Source organism: Callorhinchus milii, unplaced genomic scaffold, assembly GCF_018977255.1.
Source record: "Callorhinchus milii isolate IMCB2004 unplaced genomic scaffold, IMCB_Cmil_1.0 Scaffold5, whole genome shotgun sequence".
NCBI classification, from domain to species: Eukaryota; Metazoa; Chordata; class Chondrichthyes; order Chimaeriformes; family Callorhinchidae; genus Callorhinchus; species Callorhinchus milii.
This window is the reverse complement of record NW_024704746.1, coordinates 65,780,189-65,798,348: the sequence shown is the minus strand read 5'-3', so window position 1 is coordinate 65,798,348 and position 18,160 is coordinate 65,780,189. Positions and strand designations below refer to the sequence as shown.

The 18,160-nt window shown below is 40.3% G+C and overlaps 1 protein-coding gene across 1 annotated transcript; it reads left to right on the top strand.

The window, feature by feature from the left end:
- The first annotated feature begins 1,448 nt into the window (after positions 1-1,448).
- LOC103176939 (neuroepithelial cell-transforming gene 1 protein) lies at positions 1,449-16,671 on the top strand. Its single transcript, XM_007890820.2, has 10 exons — positions 1,449-1,672; positions 9,099-9,206; positions 10,075-10,242; positions 10,833-10,895; positions 11,610-11,706; positions 12,422-12,498; positions 13,045-13,302; positions 13,624-13,794; positions 14,321-14,507; positions 15,115-16,671. The coding sequence occupies exons 1-10, from the start codon at positions 1,574-1,576 to the stop codon at positions 15,624-15,626; spliced, it is 1,740 nt and encodes a 579-aa protein (XP_007889011.1). The 5' UTR covers positions 1,449-1,573; the 3' UTR covers positions 15,627-16,671.
- The last annotated feature ends 1,489 nt before the right edge of the window (positions 16,672-18,160 follow it).

Sequence of the window (18,160 nt, the reverse complement as noted above, 5' to 3'; positions counted from 1 at the left end):
TTGCGAGTTGCCTTAGTCCCACCATCCATAAGCTCAGCTCTTGACAATACTCTGCCACCCACATCCTCATATACACCAAATTGCAAGCCAATTACTGCATATCCTCTCCAGGCTCCACTGGCTTCCAATAGATCAACTTCAAGCTCATCACTTATAAATCCCTTCGCACAGCACCTTTCGTATCAACCTGGCTTGGTGGTAGCACTCTCGCTTCTGAGTCAGAAGGTTCATAACCCAGATCAGGACTTGGAATAACGCAGTTCAAGCACACGCTCCAATGCATTGTCGGGTGGGGGGGTGCATTGCTGGGTTTGCTGTCCTTCAGATGATAGGTTAAACCAAGGTCCTGACTGCCAGTTCAGGTGGATGTTAACGATCGTATTGCACTATTCAAAAAGAAAAGGGAGTTTCTCCCGGTGCCCCGTCCAACACTCCCCCAAATAACATTGCTTATTCACTCCATGGCTGTTTGTGGGACATTGCTGTGTGCAACCGGCTGCCACGATACCACAAAATACACAGTCAAACCAATTTACAGTATATCCTGTGAAGCCCTTTGAGACATCTCAACAACCTGATAAGGGGCTATATCAAAAGCAAGTATTGCCGAGTTGAGGGAACAGACCGGGTGATATGGGGTTATGAAGTCAGAGAGGTAGGCAGGAGCAAGACCGTGGAGGTCAAGTTCTTTAAAGTTTAAAGTCCCATGCGATCTTTTGCTTCATGAACCTTTCCCAGAATCGTTATTTTGGTGGCCAGATGTTTTGTGATTTTCAAATGACCTAAGTTGTGCGTCCCTCTGGAGTTTTGGAATTCATGCTACTGTGTTATAAACTGGACAAGTTTCAGCGCACTGAGATCACTGGCTGATGCAGAACTACTTCTGCTTGAATTTTATCTTTTAAAAGCTTTTTCACTTCTTGGGGGATTTGACTTGCACTAACTTACACTTTTTCGTGAGTACTGGGCATCTTTGGCTCATCAATGTGGGAGCCCAGAATGGCTACCGACTTGAATTTTCAGTTTTCCACTGTGCCCCTTTCTCTCCCCCTTTAGCCCGGGGACATTGGTGAAGTGTAGCAGCGCTAGTGCAAATAATAACAATCCTTGCTTTTGACGAAGCGCCTTTTCTCGTCTTTTGAGACCTCAAAGCGCTTCACGGAATAAACTGCAAAGTGGAGTGACCGTGTACTTTGTGGGCAAAACGGCAACGGGCAACTGAGATCGGCTAGCTGGCCCCAGATTGAGAATACAGCCTACTTTACCACCGACCTTTCCTGCTACCTCTTGAATTGACTACAGTACTTTCGTTCGCCGGCTTGTGGTGAGGCTGTAACCCTCAGCCGCAAGTGGAACAAAGAAGGTGTGGCCCACCTCGAGATTCAAACATGATTGACTGACTAAAGTGGTGGCAGCTGCACTTCAGCTCCTCCCAACTCCCTGAAGTTATGTGACTGCTGGTAGACTGCAGCCCACACAGTACAGAGATTGATCGCAAGGGCGAACGATCGGAGTGCCTCGTGCACTCTAACCCAAGCTTTTTGGTCGGGTTATCTGGGAACTTTTACAAAGTATGGTCGCTTTCGACGAGATCCAAAACTTTCTGCCGACTAAAAGGGCGATTGCGGTGGTAGATGTTCAGTCACAGATCTCGACCACAAAGGAATTGGAGGTAAGAGAACTCTCTTTTTTTTAAAAAAAACAAGTCAACTTTCAATAACCGGATCTCGTAACAACGAAACGCGGGTTTGGTTTGACACGAAAGTGTCGCGTAAAGTAGAATTTGTATTACGCGCAAACGATCAGCAAGACTTGAGTTTAACTTTTTATTTTACTTTCTCTCTTTCTCTCTCTCTCTGTAATGCTGACTTATCAGCTGCAGTGGGTCCACCCAACAGCCTTTTTTTTTAGTTCAGGCAATTTAGTAGACTATGACCTAAGGCTACAAATTACACTCCCTGATCGGATCCAGTTTCTGCTGTGAGCTGTGTGGCGAGGTTATTGTGTTCAGTTGCAGGATCAACACCGCAGATGTACTTTGTCGAAAAACCTTAAGGTTTCTTTTACATCCTGGAAATAAAGGTGGAATTTGTGTGTTGGTTACATTTGTTTGTAGGTTTAAACTGAGAGATGGTAGGAGCACAGCAGTTATCGTTTGAAAAGGTATTGGCCAACTTTATTGGGTCCGTGAACAGTTTTATGGATCAATGATCTGTTTATAGTTTTATTTACCTAAGGAATTCTGATTATCAGTAGGAGTGTAAGTAACTCTTAGGTAAGCGTGAACGTTGCGCAGTTTCCTTTGATGATTTTTACTCCCTCGTCCATTTCAAAAAGTATCCCATTTCCCCCTCAAAAAAGTTATCAACTTTCTTGAAACAACTCCAAAGTTTTTCAAAGGTAATGAAATGCTTGAAGAATTTAATTCTCTCTCCCCTCCTCCACCACCACACACATTAGCATATTTTAAAAACTTTTACACTACATATTGGTGCATGTAAGGATATGGGATTGACAGTGGATTTAGCTGTTCAGTTGTTTAACCCTAAAATGCAGCTTTCCTTTTAAATTGCTGATTGCATGGTGGAGGGGCGGTGGGGGGATTGGAGAAACAACTTTTTATTAGAAATTTCAACAGCAGAGCTGTTCTCTGTAAAAAAAATAATTTGAGACTTTGTTTTAAAACCTTTCACCTTTCCCTTGTGACTTTTTAATTGAATTACAGATAGCCTATTTTCTTATGACTTAGTAAAATCGAAATGACCTGCTGCTTTTATGCCGGGCTGTGTTGGTTCAAATGGCTTTTGGAGTGTTTGCATAAGGGAACAAGCTTCCTCTCAGTGTTAACAAGTAATCCCTTTTTGAAGCTGCATTTTGTAGGTCTTGTTCTCTTTTCCTCTTCCATCTGTCAGTCTGTGACCCTCTTTTGATGATAAAGTGTGGTCTGGCTATCAAGAGTGGATGATTTTTTTTCCTGGCTTTGACACAACTAATTCCACTGTTATTCTTTCCTTACATTTCTTACCATTTTTCCCCCTCCTTTACCCAAAGGGCTATGGTTTTAATTTGCGAGCGAGAATGCATGGAAAATGTAACTCCACGGAAACGTCAGTCAATTCCTGGAATGATTTGGGCGAGCTGATCTTTTTTGCAGTTTCCCAATGCTGCTTTTTTAGTCAGTCCGCCTCAAAGGTGTTTTTTTTTGGTAAGATGTTCCATTGAAAGCACCACTGCTTGAACTTGGGCGAGACAAAATAAATAAATGTGAAAATCGGAGGTCGGGCGAGTTCTCTGACTCATGGAAACTATCCATTTGACAGCAAAACTTGGTGGACAAAAAAATTGAAAGCTGTATCCGGTGTTCTAATCTAATCAAGGAAATACCGAAGGGAGTTTTGTTGTTTTAAAGAACTGTGTATCTGCTTCTGCAGCCCCAGTTGACCTCAGAAACCTGCTGGTAACAAAGGTCCACACTATAACCTATGAAAACTGCAATTTAGGAATTGGCCAAACTCACTAATTCATTTTAGAGCTCTATTCTTTTGCCAAAAAGCAGAGATTGATGATTGAAGAGATTTTCTTTTGCTACAGGATGCACATGCTGGAAAATAATTTTTATTGTCCTCAAGATAAACTAAAGTTATTCCCACAATATATTTAACTAGGTTTGCAGTTTGTATGTGTCCAGCATCCTGTCCAGCCAAGCCATTTAGTTTCATTTTAGGTGTGAGATTTTACTTAAGATAGTGTCTGGGAAAGGGAGTTTGCACAATGTTCTATATTACACCAGTTAGAGGATTATTTAGCCTGTAATGTCATTTGGTGTGCTAAACAATATCCCTTTTGACTAGAAAAATACAAGTTTGACAGGTTTCTATTGTGTCATTTTTAACTTTGTTACTGGCAAGTTTCTGAGCTTAAAAAATATTTAGAAACTCTGCAAATCCCAACAGCCTTTCCAGGGTAGCAGTTCATTTTTTAAAAATCCGGTCGTAAGCATTGAGAGCTCTTCTGTTAACCTGCCCTTTCAGTTTTAGGTGCTTATTAACATTTTGGGGAGGACCCTTGTCAGTAAACTACTGTACAAGGAAAGGCACCTAACTACCTACTTGAGTTTCCAATCTCAGTATTCTCAATCAGATGCTTATGGACTTGTGGGCATTTCCAGGGTTTAATAGTTTTAGTTTGGGTTTCTAGAATTTGAAGTACAGTTATGTATCTCTACATTCAAGGCTAGGGCATCTTAGTTGCACAGATCAGTTAGTATAGAAAAGGTGCAAATTTACCATAAATGTCTAAAGCTACCTCCTGTAAGAGCCTCCTCCCATTTAACATGATCTATCACCTCATTGTTAAGAGTAATTCCTGCCTTTTGTCTTCAGGTCCTGATTCAAATTGTCAATTGCTTGTAATTTGAATTGCAATGTGGGTGGTTTGGAGAACTCAAATTAGCATTTACAAGGGAATCACATGCACTAAACATGAGAGTTAGCATTTGAAATTGAAGGAGCCACAGATTTCCCCGACTCCATTGTAGAAGTATCCAATTTAAGCAAATGGAAACCAGAATGTTGTTGGCAATGGACAGCAGACCTGTTGCTGTATAAATGAGGCAATCCTGTTCCCTCTGGAAGCGCATATCCTGAGATTCAGGGTTTGACAATACTGTGTAGATGCTTCCCCCAATTCAGGATGCATTTCTTCACTTGGGAATAACTGCACATTGTATGGTCACTAATGCCCATTTGCTATATTGCAATCGGTGGGAGCCAAACCCCCACCATTACAAGCTATCTCAGCATCAACCCCCAGCACCAGAATCAATTGTGGCACCAGATAACTTTAATGGCTGCCTCGTGACACTCCTGTTGGCTAAAGACCGATTACCAATTGGAATTGAGGGTTGATCTCATCAAAGTCCTACACAAAAACTTGGGAGTTTCTACCCCACTAGCTTGCTCCTTAAGTAATGTGCAGACACCAGAAAAGATGTGAGGGCGAATTTGGATTCAGGCATAGCTTGTGGTTTAGGTAGAGGTCAGTCAGTTAAAAGCCTCACCAAGTTTGGAAGCAAGCCAAGGTTTTAAAAAATAAAGCGGCCTCCCAAAGAGTTGCTCGAGTGTCAACACCTCCACTTGAGATTGCTCTTTGTGCAGCAGGAAGGCATAGCCTAAGCTCACTGTTAGTTTGCCCCAAGAGGCCATTGATTGGTTTGTTTTTGGTTCCAATCACTATTGAATTCAAATGTACCACACTGTCAGCAATGAATCGATTGAAATTGGGTATTTTTAACTTGACTGTCTAATTTTACTATAAACAGTATAACCATATGCAACACAATACTGCAGCAAGAAAAGCATCAGCTGCTATTGTAACCTCAGAATAGCAGCAGCAGATTGTATATGTCTGGTGGGAACTGAGCCAAAGTTTCTAGATCATGGCTATAGAGTTGGTGCTGACAGTCTGAAATTAAACCACCAGCAAAACATGAAAGAATACTGGAGAGAAAGTTTCAAATCATTTGAGAAATTAGTGGAGGCCTTAGTTAATGCTATAGCTTAAAATTCTAACCAGTGTATATTGTCCGTTCACTGGTAAATGAGAAATCAGACATACTGAAGTTGTATCAAGCTGAGGAGAATTGATTCTGGAAGAGGATACAGGTTGTGAAGTCATTTTTGCCGGCTAGTCAGAAAGTGAACTATTACAGATGCTCTATAAATATATCTGTGAGTAAATGTTGATTTCAGCTGATGGGAAGTTATTGAAAGAAGGGAATTTTTGCGGAAACTGATTTGTAGAAGCAAAATATAAAGTGCATTTCTAATCTACTTCAGTGGCTTGTGAGGAAATAGGAAATGTGAGACAAAAGGAAACTTGGGACTAGTTTAGCTTATTCCAAGCAAGTGTAATGAATTATGCAATCTGCAAATTCATGTACTTTTTCTTTCATTCCCTTTACATTTGCCCCATTTCCCTTTCTAATACAGGATGTCTCAGCGTTCTGCAAATATAGCTCTGCATTTGTAGGTACGTGAGAATGGTGCAGGATTTGCTATATACAGAATCCAGTTGTGTTGCTGTATAACAAAACCTATAGTAAATAACTTTAAAACTTCAGTTCTTAGGGTTATCTTTTGTAAATGTTAGCAAATGGTCAGGAGCCCAGCCTTATCAAAGAAGAAATTCTGATTTGTAGGAGGCTAAAAGGCAGAATTATTTTTTGAGTATTGAAGTGAAATTCTTTGTGCCAAGTACAACTTGAAGATCAGTCAAATAGGCTGATTGAAATCCGAGAGGGTGTCTTCAAAACCAGATGATTCTGCTGCAGACAAGTTCAGTCTGATTTCTCGATTTGCCCTAAGGGAGTGGTTCTTTCTGTTAAATGGTATTTGAATTGCTGTCGTTAGTAATCCAGACTCTCCATTTCAGCCACGTGTGCATTTTGAAGACCAGTTGTACAGATTGATATATCCAGCAAGCAGTGAGCCTGTCAATGCTAATTATTGTCATTCTTCCTCAATGCACAACATCTTGGTTCACCGTGCTGAATTTGTTGTTGTACCTACAACAGTCATTCGCCTACACAATACACAGCTACTACACTTTGCAGTAAATGCCCATGAAGTGCTTTGAGACATCCTTCCGATGTGAAAATTGCTATTAAACCATTTAGACCTGGTAACTTACAGTATTATGTGGCTTGAATTTAGCATTCTTATTAGAACATGAATTGTTTGACGGCTGTTGTTAATTGCTGTAGGCAAACCTATCCCCCCCCCTCGCCCACCACCTGTGATTGTCAGGTGAAAGATACCTTGCACAAAATTCATAAACACTTTTAACATTGACAGACAAATTGGTAGCCATCCCGTGCGTGTACAAAGTACAGTTTTTACTTAAAAAAAGGTTTACCATACAAACTTATTTATTTTTTGTAACGTCCTCAAAACAACAAGATATCCAGCTATGGAGCAATTAATCAGTTTGTAATTTGGTTTTTAGAGAATATGAGATTAAACTTCCTTTAAAGGGCAAATTGTGTAGACCAATAAGTAGATATCTGGCAATTCTTGACTCACTGAGGGATATAGCTGTTACTGTTTGGTGTATTTGGCACATCTATAGAATTATTGACATTGCAACTGAAGACTTCTGTCATAAGCTTGTAACAAAACAGCTGCACTTCTGTGTAGTCTGTTGTCCATCTCAGTTAACAGTTGTGACAAATGATTGACAACTTCTAGTTCTCCACAAAGACAACTCAGTGGAATCGAATTCTAGTTGTTGGGTACAAATATAGATGAAAGTGAGAAGCAGCTGTCTACTTGACAGAAGATAGACGGCTGGCTTAACGTACCCACAAGGATGCGTGGGCACATTGCCTGTTGATCTATCAATATTCTTAAAGTAGTTCTGCAAAAAGCAGCCTATAACGTGCAGTGCAGAATCAATTTTAACTTCAGAATGTTTTTTGGAAGAAATTGGTTTCTATTGTGCAGAAGAAATGCAGACCGTACAGCATAGATTCTGAACTCCATATACTTTATAGATTGAAGGTTATTTGCAAAAATAGCCACATGTGCAAGGCATCCTGTAACATATTTTGAAATGGTTTGGCAAACGCCACATTACACGACTAGCGCACTTCAATCACCATGCCAAAGGACCAAGTTTTTGCATCCAATGAATCAACCCAGTTGTTTAGTGAAAGCAGACAATGATAATTCAGTCTGTCTGCTTGAAACTAAACTGGACAGGATATAGCAAAGTCTCCAATCTTATTCGTAAATCCTTGATTTTCCTAAAGCGTGGCTTCTTAATGAGTTTCACAGTCTTTGCTGGAATGGAAAGAAGGAAATATAAATGGGGAGGAAAAAATGTAAATGGAAACCAATTCTCGCAGAATTGTAAAGCCGAGAGGCCAAGTGTTTTTTCCCTATCAGAACATAGTTTTTATTCATCATAAATTGAACATTCTGCCATGCTTAATTAGCTACCTGTTTAAAGAATTTTGTTTTCTTCAGTGAAGTTTACAACACATGATACTCCTACTTCTGCAAACTAATGAGCTTAGTTTGCAGAAGTAGTCTCCTGAAATTCAGGTGCCGTTAAAACCTGTGCCAAAGGATATAAGGCATCGAGCATGATGATTGGAAAATGACTTGGAAAGTTAGTGCACCTTGAGACCCAATAGTTTATATGCTTATGCTGAAAGCTTTCTTTCATTCCTGCTTTCTGCCGAGGTTGTGGTAAGCAACTGCACTTTGTCACTGAAGTTCACGTTGCTGGAGCCACAGTGTCAAAGCTCGACAATGGGCAGGGATTCACAGCACAATGCTACACGTCATCAACACTAATTGGGATTACATTTCAATGGTGCTTAGTCGGGCTACCAAGATAGGTGTGGAGAGTTGAAAGTTTTGTAAGGGCGGAGGGGGGTTGGGCGTGAAGCTTGTCATGAGTGAACATAAAAGGGTAGTGAGTGAACCTCGCTTGTGTGGCCTGGGAGTTGCCCAGTACTGGTGCCAAATGCTTGATCATCTTGATGATCAAACAGATTCACCAGAAACCAAAAAATCTTGGGTTACAATAGGATCACACTTTGGTCTTCGAAGCAATGTGAGGTCTTGTGAGAGCTGTACAAATCGACCAAATAAGCTGAATTCGTAATCAGAGGCCTGAACTCTCACCTCGTCTTGGTCTATAATGGCATTTCGTCATCAAAAAAAATTAAGATTGTGTGAATATTGATAACATTTCAATTCATTCACATTTTCAAAGCTGGTTCACTTAAGATTTGCGGAAAAACAAGTTTCAAATTAAGCCTGCATTTAAGAAATATTCACAAACTTAAAAGTTTAAGCAAAATGTTCTGAGGGCATAGGTGGAACTTAGCTTCACTTTCTGGCCTGAAATCGTATCTTTTCATATGTGGAAACAATGCAAGAAATCTTGTGTGATAGAGAACATGACTAGAATTTTGCGGTATTGTGTGAAGACTTATTGTACTGTTGTTCTTTGCTGATGTTGGCCATGATTTTCCAGGAAGCAATATATCTTCATGAACAGTAAATATTTTTGTTCTGTTTTCGTAGGAGCCAAGCAACAAACGGGTTCGACCCTTGTCACGAGTGACATCTTTGGCAAATTTAATATCTCCTGCAAAAAATGGAGCAGTCAGGCGATTTGGCCAAACACTACAGGTACAACAATTTTACATTAAGACCCTAAGTCGTGATTTGTACCATGCCTCTTTGCTTTCTGTTTTCAAAACTGTACTATTTCTGCCAGCATTTAGACACTGAATCTGAACACTCGTGAGTGTTTTCTTTAAATCTTCCAGGTTACATTGAAAGCAAGTACGGTTAAGTTATTGACTTGCTTGTGAAGTCCTGATTGTAGTAATACAAGTGGAATCTCCTTATAGCGGCAGTTGTTGTGGTCCCATTATATCCCAACCAGCCCTTGTAGTTTGAAGGGTTAAAACGAGAAACTCACCGGACACTAAACTGACAGCTGACATCGCCAATTGAAATGTTGGAACAAAGTTCCCGTTTCAATCCAAAACAAATCATGTAAATCATGGATAATTTCACCCAGGAATTCTACAATTTCTACCAAGACTATCATCACATTTGTGCAGGAACCATACTGTTTAGAAGTGCTCAGTAAAAGCACAGAGCAGGGTTAGATAAAGTAATTGTGGAAATGTAAGACAGGAAGTTCTCTACCACTTCCATTCCTTGCCTTGAAGGAAGAGAATTAGCTTCCTCTAAATCTCTATAAGGGCTATTCCTGGATAAATGGTCTGTCTGTCCATGAGCAAAGATCAAATCCAATGTGATTATTGCACAGAAGAAATGTCATGAGCAAGAAAAAAACAGCAAGCAGTTAAAAGCTAAATTTAATTATTTATTTACATTTATTTTCTGTTTACCTAGCAGTAAGTAGGAACCCGGTTTTTAGTCGATTGGTGGATTGCTTTTCCGTCTTATTATTACTACTACACGAGAGCGGGTTAGATTAGGTTTGGTTTTGAAATGTTAAAAGGATCGATTCTTCCGCCAACAGAGATCCATCATATTCCGCAGTGACAACAAATCTCCAACTTCCTCCCAAAAATCTTGCAGCAAAGCTGCACCAACCCCACCCAAGAGACGCAACAGCAAACTCTGGTCAGAGACTTTAGACATCAGCATGAAGAAAAACCTTTCTTCAAAGGAAATCAAACGGCAAGAGGTATGATGATTTATGAACTCTAAAGCCATGTGTGAGGTGGAAATAGTGCGCTATGAAGCAAAGCATTCATTTTAAAGAGTTAATTTTAATGAGTTGAAATTGACCGACTTGAGGGCTTTTTCCAAAAAAACAACAAACTTGAATTTCATTGCAGTTATAAAACTAGTTAATTTGGGACTAAATTTAGCTCTGCCCCTGTTTAATTTGGCCTGTCAGCTCAGTCCTTGGATTCCAAAATCTACATAGCTATTTACCTTTCTCACAACAGTTGACCTGTGTCTGTATTTCTATAGACATAACACTAACCTTCGCAGATTATATTTTTATATGCTAGGATTACTGAAAGAACATTGAGTACTAACTAAATCTAGCTCTGAGTTCACCCAAGATGCTGTGGTGTGATAAAATTCTATGCTAACCTATTTAACCTTTCTATTTTTAATTGAACAATACCAAAGCAACTTCAGCTAAATTTAAAACTTAAGATAAAAAAATTCCTATTCACATAGCAACAATACTTTCTTCAAATTGGTTGATGGCCATTCTTTGTCCCATTGCATTTTGCCAAGTAAATGTTTTTTGTTTTTCAGGCTATATTTGAGCTGTCTCGAGGCGAACAGGATTTGATTGAAGATCTAAAATTAGCGAGAAAGGTCAGTCTTATGATAAATATCAAATATTTCATCATCTTGGCAGATTCCCGCTCTGTCCTTTTCCCTTCTCCCACATGTTTTGGTTGGGAAAGCCACTTCTCAGAAGCAGGAAAATCATAAGGTTTGATGCCTGCCTGTTGACTGCTCTGTGCTGAATTAGTTGATCTCTACTGGCGGTGGGGAGGGGGTAGTTCAATAGAGATGGGGAAACTTCCTCGATGCTGTGCAGTAACCCTGCTGGGAAGTGAACATGGGAGTGAGGTCAAGACTGAGCAGGATTGCAATGCCCCATTACTGTCACATAACTTGCCAACGTTCAGTCTAGGCTCCTACTTTAACAACCAAATAGGTAAGGTACCAAGGGGCAGCTCACATATGTGGGCACCATATCCTCCATTATGAAGCTATTCTGTTGAGGTATGAAAACTGATGGGGAATCTTAAGCCATTTAGAAAAAAAATGAAATTTAGCTGATTGAACCCTAAAATTAACAGATGCTTCTTGAGCTTTTCATTTCAATGAGAAGGGCTTACATTATTTTAGCAATCTCAGTGGTCTGGTACATTCTATGGCCATTTTATTTACCTGTGGAGACCAGCATTACTTTACTGATCATTCCTGTAATATAGATTGCAATTATATTCTATTTTTGTGGTGGTTAGAGAAACTGGACAGAAGATGAGTTATTCTGTTTTTTTAACCTTTCTTGTACAGGCCTATCACGACCCTATGCTCAAGTTGTCCATCATGACCGAAGACGAACTCACGCAAATATTTGGAGCTCTTGATTCGTACATCCCTATGCACGAAGGTAAATACTAGTGAGGTTGAGAATGTAAAACCTTATCCAATACTCCAGTTGGCAATCTTGATAACTGGTCTTTGCATGCAGTCAAAATTCTTAACTTAATCTTGTTTTATTTCCGTGCTCACCTCTAAATAAACTGCATGGCCAGACTGTTGCCACGGAGTCTAACATTGATTGCTGTTTATGCAATAGTTTTATGGCATCTGTTAATCAAATTAGTTCTCCACCTTAATTTCGCAACACACTTAGGAGTGACTAAGGACTTCAGAATTCCTTAAATTCACAATAGTTTTTTAAAAAAGTGCGGAGATTTCATTGGCAGTTCCTAAAAATGTTTTTCTGTGTCCCTTCACCTTTCATTTTTCTCCTCTCCTGGAATTGGGTTAAAAGATCTGCCATTATCTAATAAACTAGCAGAATAGGCATGATTTGGTTGTTCCTTTGTTTAAAAAAAAAATCAATATCCTTATTCATATAGCGTCTTTCATGTCGGGTGGGGGGGAGGGGGTGTCTCAAAGTGCATCACAGGATTTGCTGTAATGTGTAGTGATTGTGTATCCTGTAGGTGAACATTGTAGGCAGTGTTCTGAGTCTAAATGGGAAATGGTTCAATAGATACCAATCTGCTTCTTGGACCTTTCCCCAAGTTCTCTTTCTGGATCTCTGAGGCTAGACAGCGAGTTTCAACAAACAAATTAATGGATTTGTATCTTTCCAGATCTTTTGAGCAGACTTCGAGAAGCTACCAAAGAAGATGGATCAATAGAACAAATTGGTCACATACTTGTGAACTGGGTATGTATCCAAATCATTCTTTTATGAAGTAAAACATGTAAAATGTATAGAAATTAGTTGTATTTAATTAGACAATGCTATGGCTTGGCTGTTAAACTGTTAAATATAAAATCGGTTAGGTTAATGAGTGAGAAGTCTCATTTTGTTCTTTTACGGTCAAGATTGTTTAAAGCAAAATAATTGTTAGAAGAAAATTGATTGCTGTGTAGTAATGTGAGAGATTGCTGCATTATTGCTGAAGGTTTAATTTGAAATCTTGTTCATTCTACGTAACTATTTCAATAATCCTTGCATTTTTTAATGATCCTTCCATTTGACATAGTGCCTTATCACATCTTTGAGACTTAAGTGCTTTGAGACGCTATCCTGTATGGAGGGCACTGTATAAGTGCTTGTTGTTGTCTCAGTAAAAGGGGTGATGAGGCGCTAGCTATATTAAATGCGAGGATTATTAAAATAGTTTATTTGAATGTGGGTTTTTATACAGACCAGGCTGAATCCATAACAAGCAGCTACTTATGTCTAAATCTACTTATTTGTCTACAGTTACCACGACTTAACGAATACAGAGGCTACTGTAGCAACCAGCTTGCGGCAAAAGCACTCTTAGATCAAAAGAAACAGGACAAGCGAGTGCAGGATTTCCTTCAGCGCTGCCTCGAGTCGCCCTTCAGCAGGAAGCTTGATCTTTGGAGTTTCCTGGACATTCCCCGTAGTCGATTGGTCAAATATCCCCTGTTGCTCAAAGAGATCCTGCGACATACACCCAGTGTGCACTCCGACCAACAAAGCTTGGAGACTGCAGTAAGTATTTACACGGGTGTAACTTCCTGCTTACTCTCGGTGGGGGTTCGTAACCAATCTATTCGTCATAATTTTGTGAAATAATTGTAGTAGGTTCATGGTACTTCAGTGCTATTGATTGGTTGACAACAATTTGGCTGTAAAAACAAGCGTTTGGGATTCTCATTACTGTAATGTGTAAATTTAGCTCTCAGTTTCACGTTAAGCAAACCCATAAAATGACTTTATATGTTTAAAATTGCATTTTGTTAGTTTAGGAAAATCTGTCATTTGCAATGCTTATTTACGCAAATCATTAATACTCAACTGTTTGTCTGTTAGATTGCCATTATCCAAGGAGTTCTGTCCGACATCAATGTGAAGAAGGGAGAGTCTGATTGCCAATATTACATCGACAAGCTGGATTATCTTGATGATCGACAAAAGGATCCTCGAATTGAGAATAGCAAGACATTGCTTTGCCATGGGGAGCTGCGAAACAACCGTGGAACGGTATGTTTGAGCACAGCTTTGCCACATTTCTTTCCTTTCAAGGCAGACTTGTTCCCATATAATTCATCTCCTCAGTACCTCATCCAACTGCCCGAGTCTCAACAGTTGAATTTTAACTGAAGGGAATTGCGACACAAGCTAGATTTTGTTCTCAGTGTCAGGCATGCCGACTTTACAGCAGTGTGGATATTGGGCAGTGACTAGATTGGGTTTGGTTTCATTTGCATCTAATCCCTGTTACTCCCACTTCCCACCCACTCCTATCCTGCTGCCATATTGACAGCCGGCGTCACTGTTCACGTGAATGTGACCGCTGCTCGTGTTCGATCACCATGGAAGAGTATTTTTGCGAGAGAAGAAAGGGAATCTGATCAATTTTTTTTTGCTTTCCAATATTGTCCAGTTAACACAATGTGTTAACCTTGTCACCTACAGCATTGTATGGAGTTTACTCAGTCACCCCCAGCGTTGATTGAATATTGTTAGTGAACAACAAGTAGCTGATGACCTTTTTGTTTTCTTCCAGAAACTCTACGTCTTCCTATTCCAAGAAATCCTGGTGATGACCCGCCCGGTGTCCCGCAATGACCGCCAATGTTACCAGGTTTACCGTCAGCCCATTCCTGTCCAAGACCTTCTCCTCGAGGATCTTCAGGATGGAGACACCAAAATGGGAGGTTCCTTCAGAGGTGCTTTTACCAACTCGGACAAGGGTAAGATGAAAACGATAGCTAGATTGATTGCTAAGTATGGATATTGTGTTATTTAATCATTTAGAGATGCTGAACCATCACTATTAGTTCCCATTCACAACTTTTTTTCTCAGCTCAGGTGGAAAACCTGGACTGCCCAGCACAATTCCTTGGGTTGTCTTCCTGATATGAAAGGAAGGCATCTTGTAAATTTGTTGCCGCTCTCTTCAAAGTTCCTTCTTGCTAGAATATTGCCAATAGAACGGTGCTATCTCCCTCTGGTAACTCACCAAAGTGGCTATTCTTTGTGTGAACCTGGAGTGTGTGTGAGTTGGCATTGGGCTTTATTCACTGGATAGTGATCGAGTGGGAACCCTGGGTGACCACATCACCTTCTCCTGCCCAGAGATTATGGGGCCTCCTTACTGGGCGGGGAATGAAACCGCTGCCTCTAATACTATTTTGCGATTGTCTAATTTTATTGAAGGTGGAACGTGAGTTGAAATAGCAGCCTTGGAAACATTTTTTGTTACTGTTTATGGAGTGTTAAGTAAGATGGTTGTTATTTTGCTGTTCCTTTAGTCATTGTATTATGGCCGCTAATCTAATTTGTCTTCTTTACCAACAGCTAAAAACATCTTTCGAGTACGTTTCCGGCAATCCACCCAAGGGCAGTCCTCCCACACGCTGCAAGCCAATGACATTTACAACAAACAACAGTGGCTGAATTGCCTCCGAAATGCAATGTCTGTCTATCAGACCCTGCCTTCTCCGACAGACCATAAGGAGCTCTTCGAGTTGAACGAAGAGTCTGAGCAAGGCTCGCCCCAGCCAGCTGATCCTACACTGGAGAGGTGTTCCCCCAGCTTTCCTAAAGAGAGACAATCCCCCATTCTCACTGAAGGGAGTCAGTCACCCACCTCTACCGAGGGGAGGAGATCACCCAGCCTGTCTGACAGGATGGAATTGGCAGATAGCGGCTCAGAGACTGGCTCTAACATGGACACAAGCGAATCTGAACCAAGTAGCCTGCGAAGCAGCATAGAGATTGAGGAAATCGAGCACTGCAATCCCGTGTCAGAGCAAATCCTGGGAGATACTGAGCAACCAGAGCCAGCGAGAGCAGGAAAGTTAGTGTAAGAGACTTGCCGTTGCTCAGGTCAAGGACTGTGTATTTATATTTCTGTACAGTGTTTAAACTGTGGTGTAGCAGCAGGATTAAGTTACTAATCTTGTTCCTTGTGTGTATTTTTTATTTGTTTCATGGCAGCTACTAAATGCAATGAGCTTTGCTGAAACCACTCTGGTTACTTTCCAAAGTGACATCTCTTAATAAGCCAATGGTTTGTTTAATTATTGGGTTACTGAACTGCCAACAGATTCATGTCTAAGAATCTAATAGTTAGTTCTGTAAATGGAATTCGCTGTCTTTCCATTATTTTTGTATTGTACATTCCCTCATCCTCTGTCTTTGCTGCAGGTATTTTCTTGTTAATATTTTTCTCTGCAGCTTAAAAGAATTTGTATTTTGGTTCTTTTGGCAAAAAGTGAAACCGAGTGCAAGATTATTTAGAGGAAGATATTTAGCAAGTTCACAAACATAAAGTACTTTTTGATTTATTATGCGGATATGTTTAAATCTATACATTTGACGAGACAATAAGTGTAACTCAATTCAGTTGTGTATTTGAGCCATTCATTCCTATGATTGATTTGTAGATCATTCACCCGCTGTTTCATCTTGTGAGGTCTTTATTAATGCAAGCATGTTTTTTATATATAAAAATGTGTGCTTCTGACTACTGTGGAAAAATTGCCAAGGAAAGTTTTGATGGATAGTGGGACGTTGCAGAAGGGTAGTGCAAGAGTAAGTGAGAAGGTTTGCGTTGGGGTTTATTTTAGCAAGAGTAAGTTAGGGATGACGGTTGCATTTGAGATAGTCACCAAATGGTTGGTGAGAATGTTATCCGCATCCCTATAAGGAGAGATTTTGTGACATGAAAAGAGACAAGTATGTATTGTGAAATGAGCGATGGAAGAGAAACCAATAGTTGTATGAATAATGCACGGGGACAAGGTGGCAAATGTAAAGAAAAAAGGGAAATATTGAAACTGGGCATTTCTCTGATGTATAGATTATTGGACCTAAATAAGTACAATAAAACTGGAAAATCTTAGCCTGCAACTGTATGGCTTGTGAGTGTTTCTTGCCGTTTCACATCTTCCTAATACATTCACAGTGGAATACTGGAGTTCAAGCTACGATGGAATAGCTATTTTATTCATCTACAACAATTCAACCTTTATGGGATATGATGGTCTGCGGTTACATTTTTTTTACACTATTTTATTCATATTCTTGGTTTGACCGGGCTTGTGTGGTCTTGAACCACAAATTGCATCTTAGAATGACTACGGTGGTGTATTACTGGAGGTGGTGTTCTTCAGAAGAGATGTTCAACCATGGTCTATATCGTCTGGTGATTCAGATGGGATGTTCACTACATTTCAGACCTGATCCAACATCTTTCTGTGAACCATCGAAGGGTGCTATATAAATTCAAGTTGTTGCTGAGCTGTGGGTTAGGCCCTGCAACAAAAAAAATCAGTGTTGTTGCTGCATTTCACCCACAAAATATACAGTCAATCCACTTATACTTTGAAGTGCTTTGAGACTTCTCAACAACATAAGGTGCTATATCTAAATGCAAGATTATTATTGTTGGCCTATGCTGACAGCTTGTTACTTGACCTATCCACAGCGAGAGGGAGATGATGTTCAGCAGTGCTAGAGCCATTGCTGCTGAAGCCATTGTGGAAACGTGAAGAAAAACCTCTTCGGAAGGAATCCTGCGCAGTGCGACACGGCAGAGGATTTCATTTACTTGACAATCCTGGCACCAAAGGCCGGGCTGCTTTCGATACCTGGCTCCACAAAGCAAATGCCAACATAACGTGATCACTTTAGAGTAAGTATTTCCTGCTTGGTTCTCTGTAAAGTTAGTTAATCCAGGTGCGTAATGTAAACCAAGAAGACCAGCGTCATTTCGAATTCCTTGTGAGGCTGACTGACCGACTTGTGACTTTATTTGGGCCCTCTTCAATCCACGTATGAAGATGCCGTCCGTTTTGCATCGTTGCCTGCATTTTATTTCGATTCTTACTCGCCTCCCCCCACTCCCCCATATTGTTGCTTCATTGATATCCTTGCAGAACGGAAGTTGCAATTAATCTACATGATCTGGTCACTCACTCCACGGCTGTTTATGTGACATCGCTATGTGCAAACTGGTGACTGTTTTGCCCACAAAATACACAGTGAATCCACTTTACGGTATATCCTGTGGAGCGCTTTGAGATGACATTATCAAATGCTATTATTAATAACTTCCTGTCTTATAATAATTGAACGAACCCCCATCGTTCGTTAACAACTTTTAGTTTCAGGTTTCAAGACATGACTCGCAAATGGGTAGAGAGGGGATGAGACAAAGGTTGGAAGGAGAGAATGCCAGAGATTAGAGGCATAAAATTTGGGAATCCAGAGCCACCAATGGTGTGATAGGTATTGTGTGCGAAGGCTGAGTTAGTTGAGCGGTGGAGGGGAGCGGGAATGGGGTAGGAGGAGACTGCAGAGATAGGGAGGTGTAAGGGGGCGGGGGGTGAAGGGATTT

Bases quoted from the DNA above. Each gene is read 5' to 3' on its own strand.
- LOC103176939 (XM_007890820.2), top strand. From the start codon at position 1,574: ATGGTCGCTTTCGACGAGATCCAAAACTTTCTGCCGACTAAAAGGGCG. The intron at 10,243-10,832 runs GTATGATGATTT...TTTGTTTTTCAG, and splicing joins AGGAAATCAAACGGCAAGAG to GCTATATTTGAGCTGTCTCG. The intron at 11,707-12,421 runs GTAAATACTAGT...GTATCTTTCCAG, and splicing joins GTACATCCCTATGCACGAAG to ATCTTTTGAGCAGACTTCGA.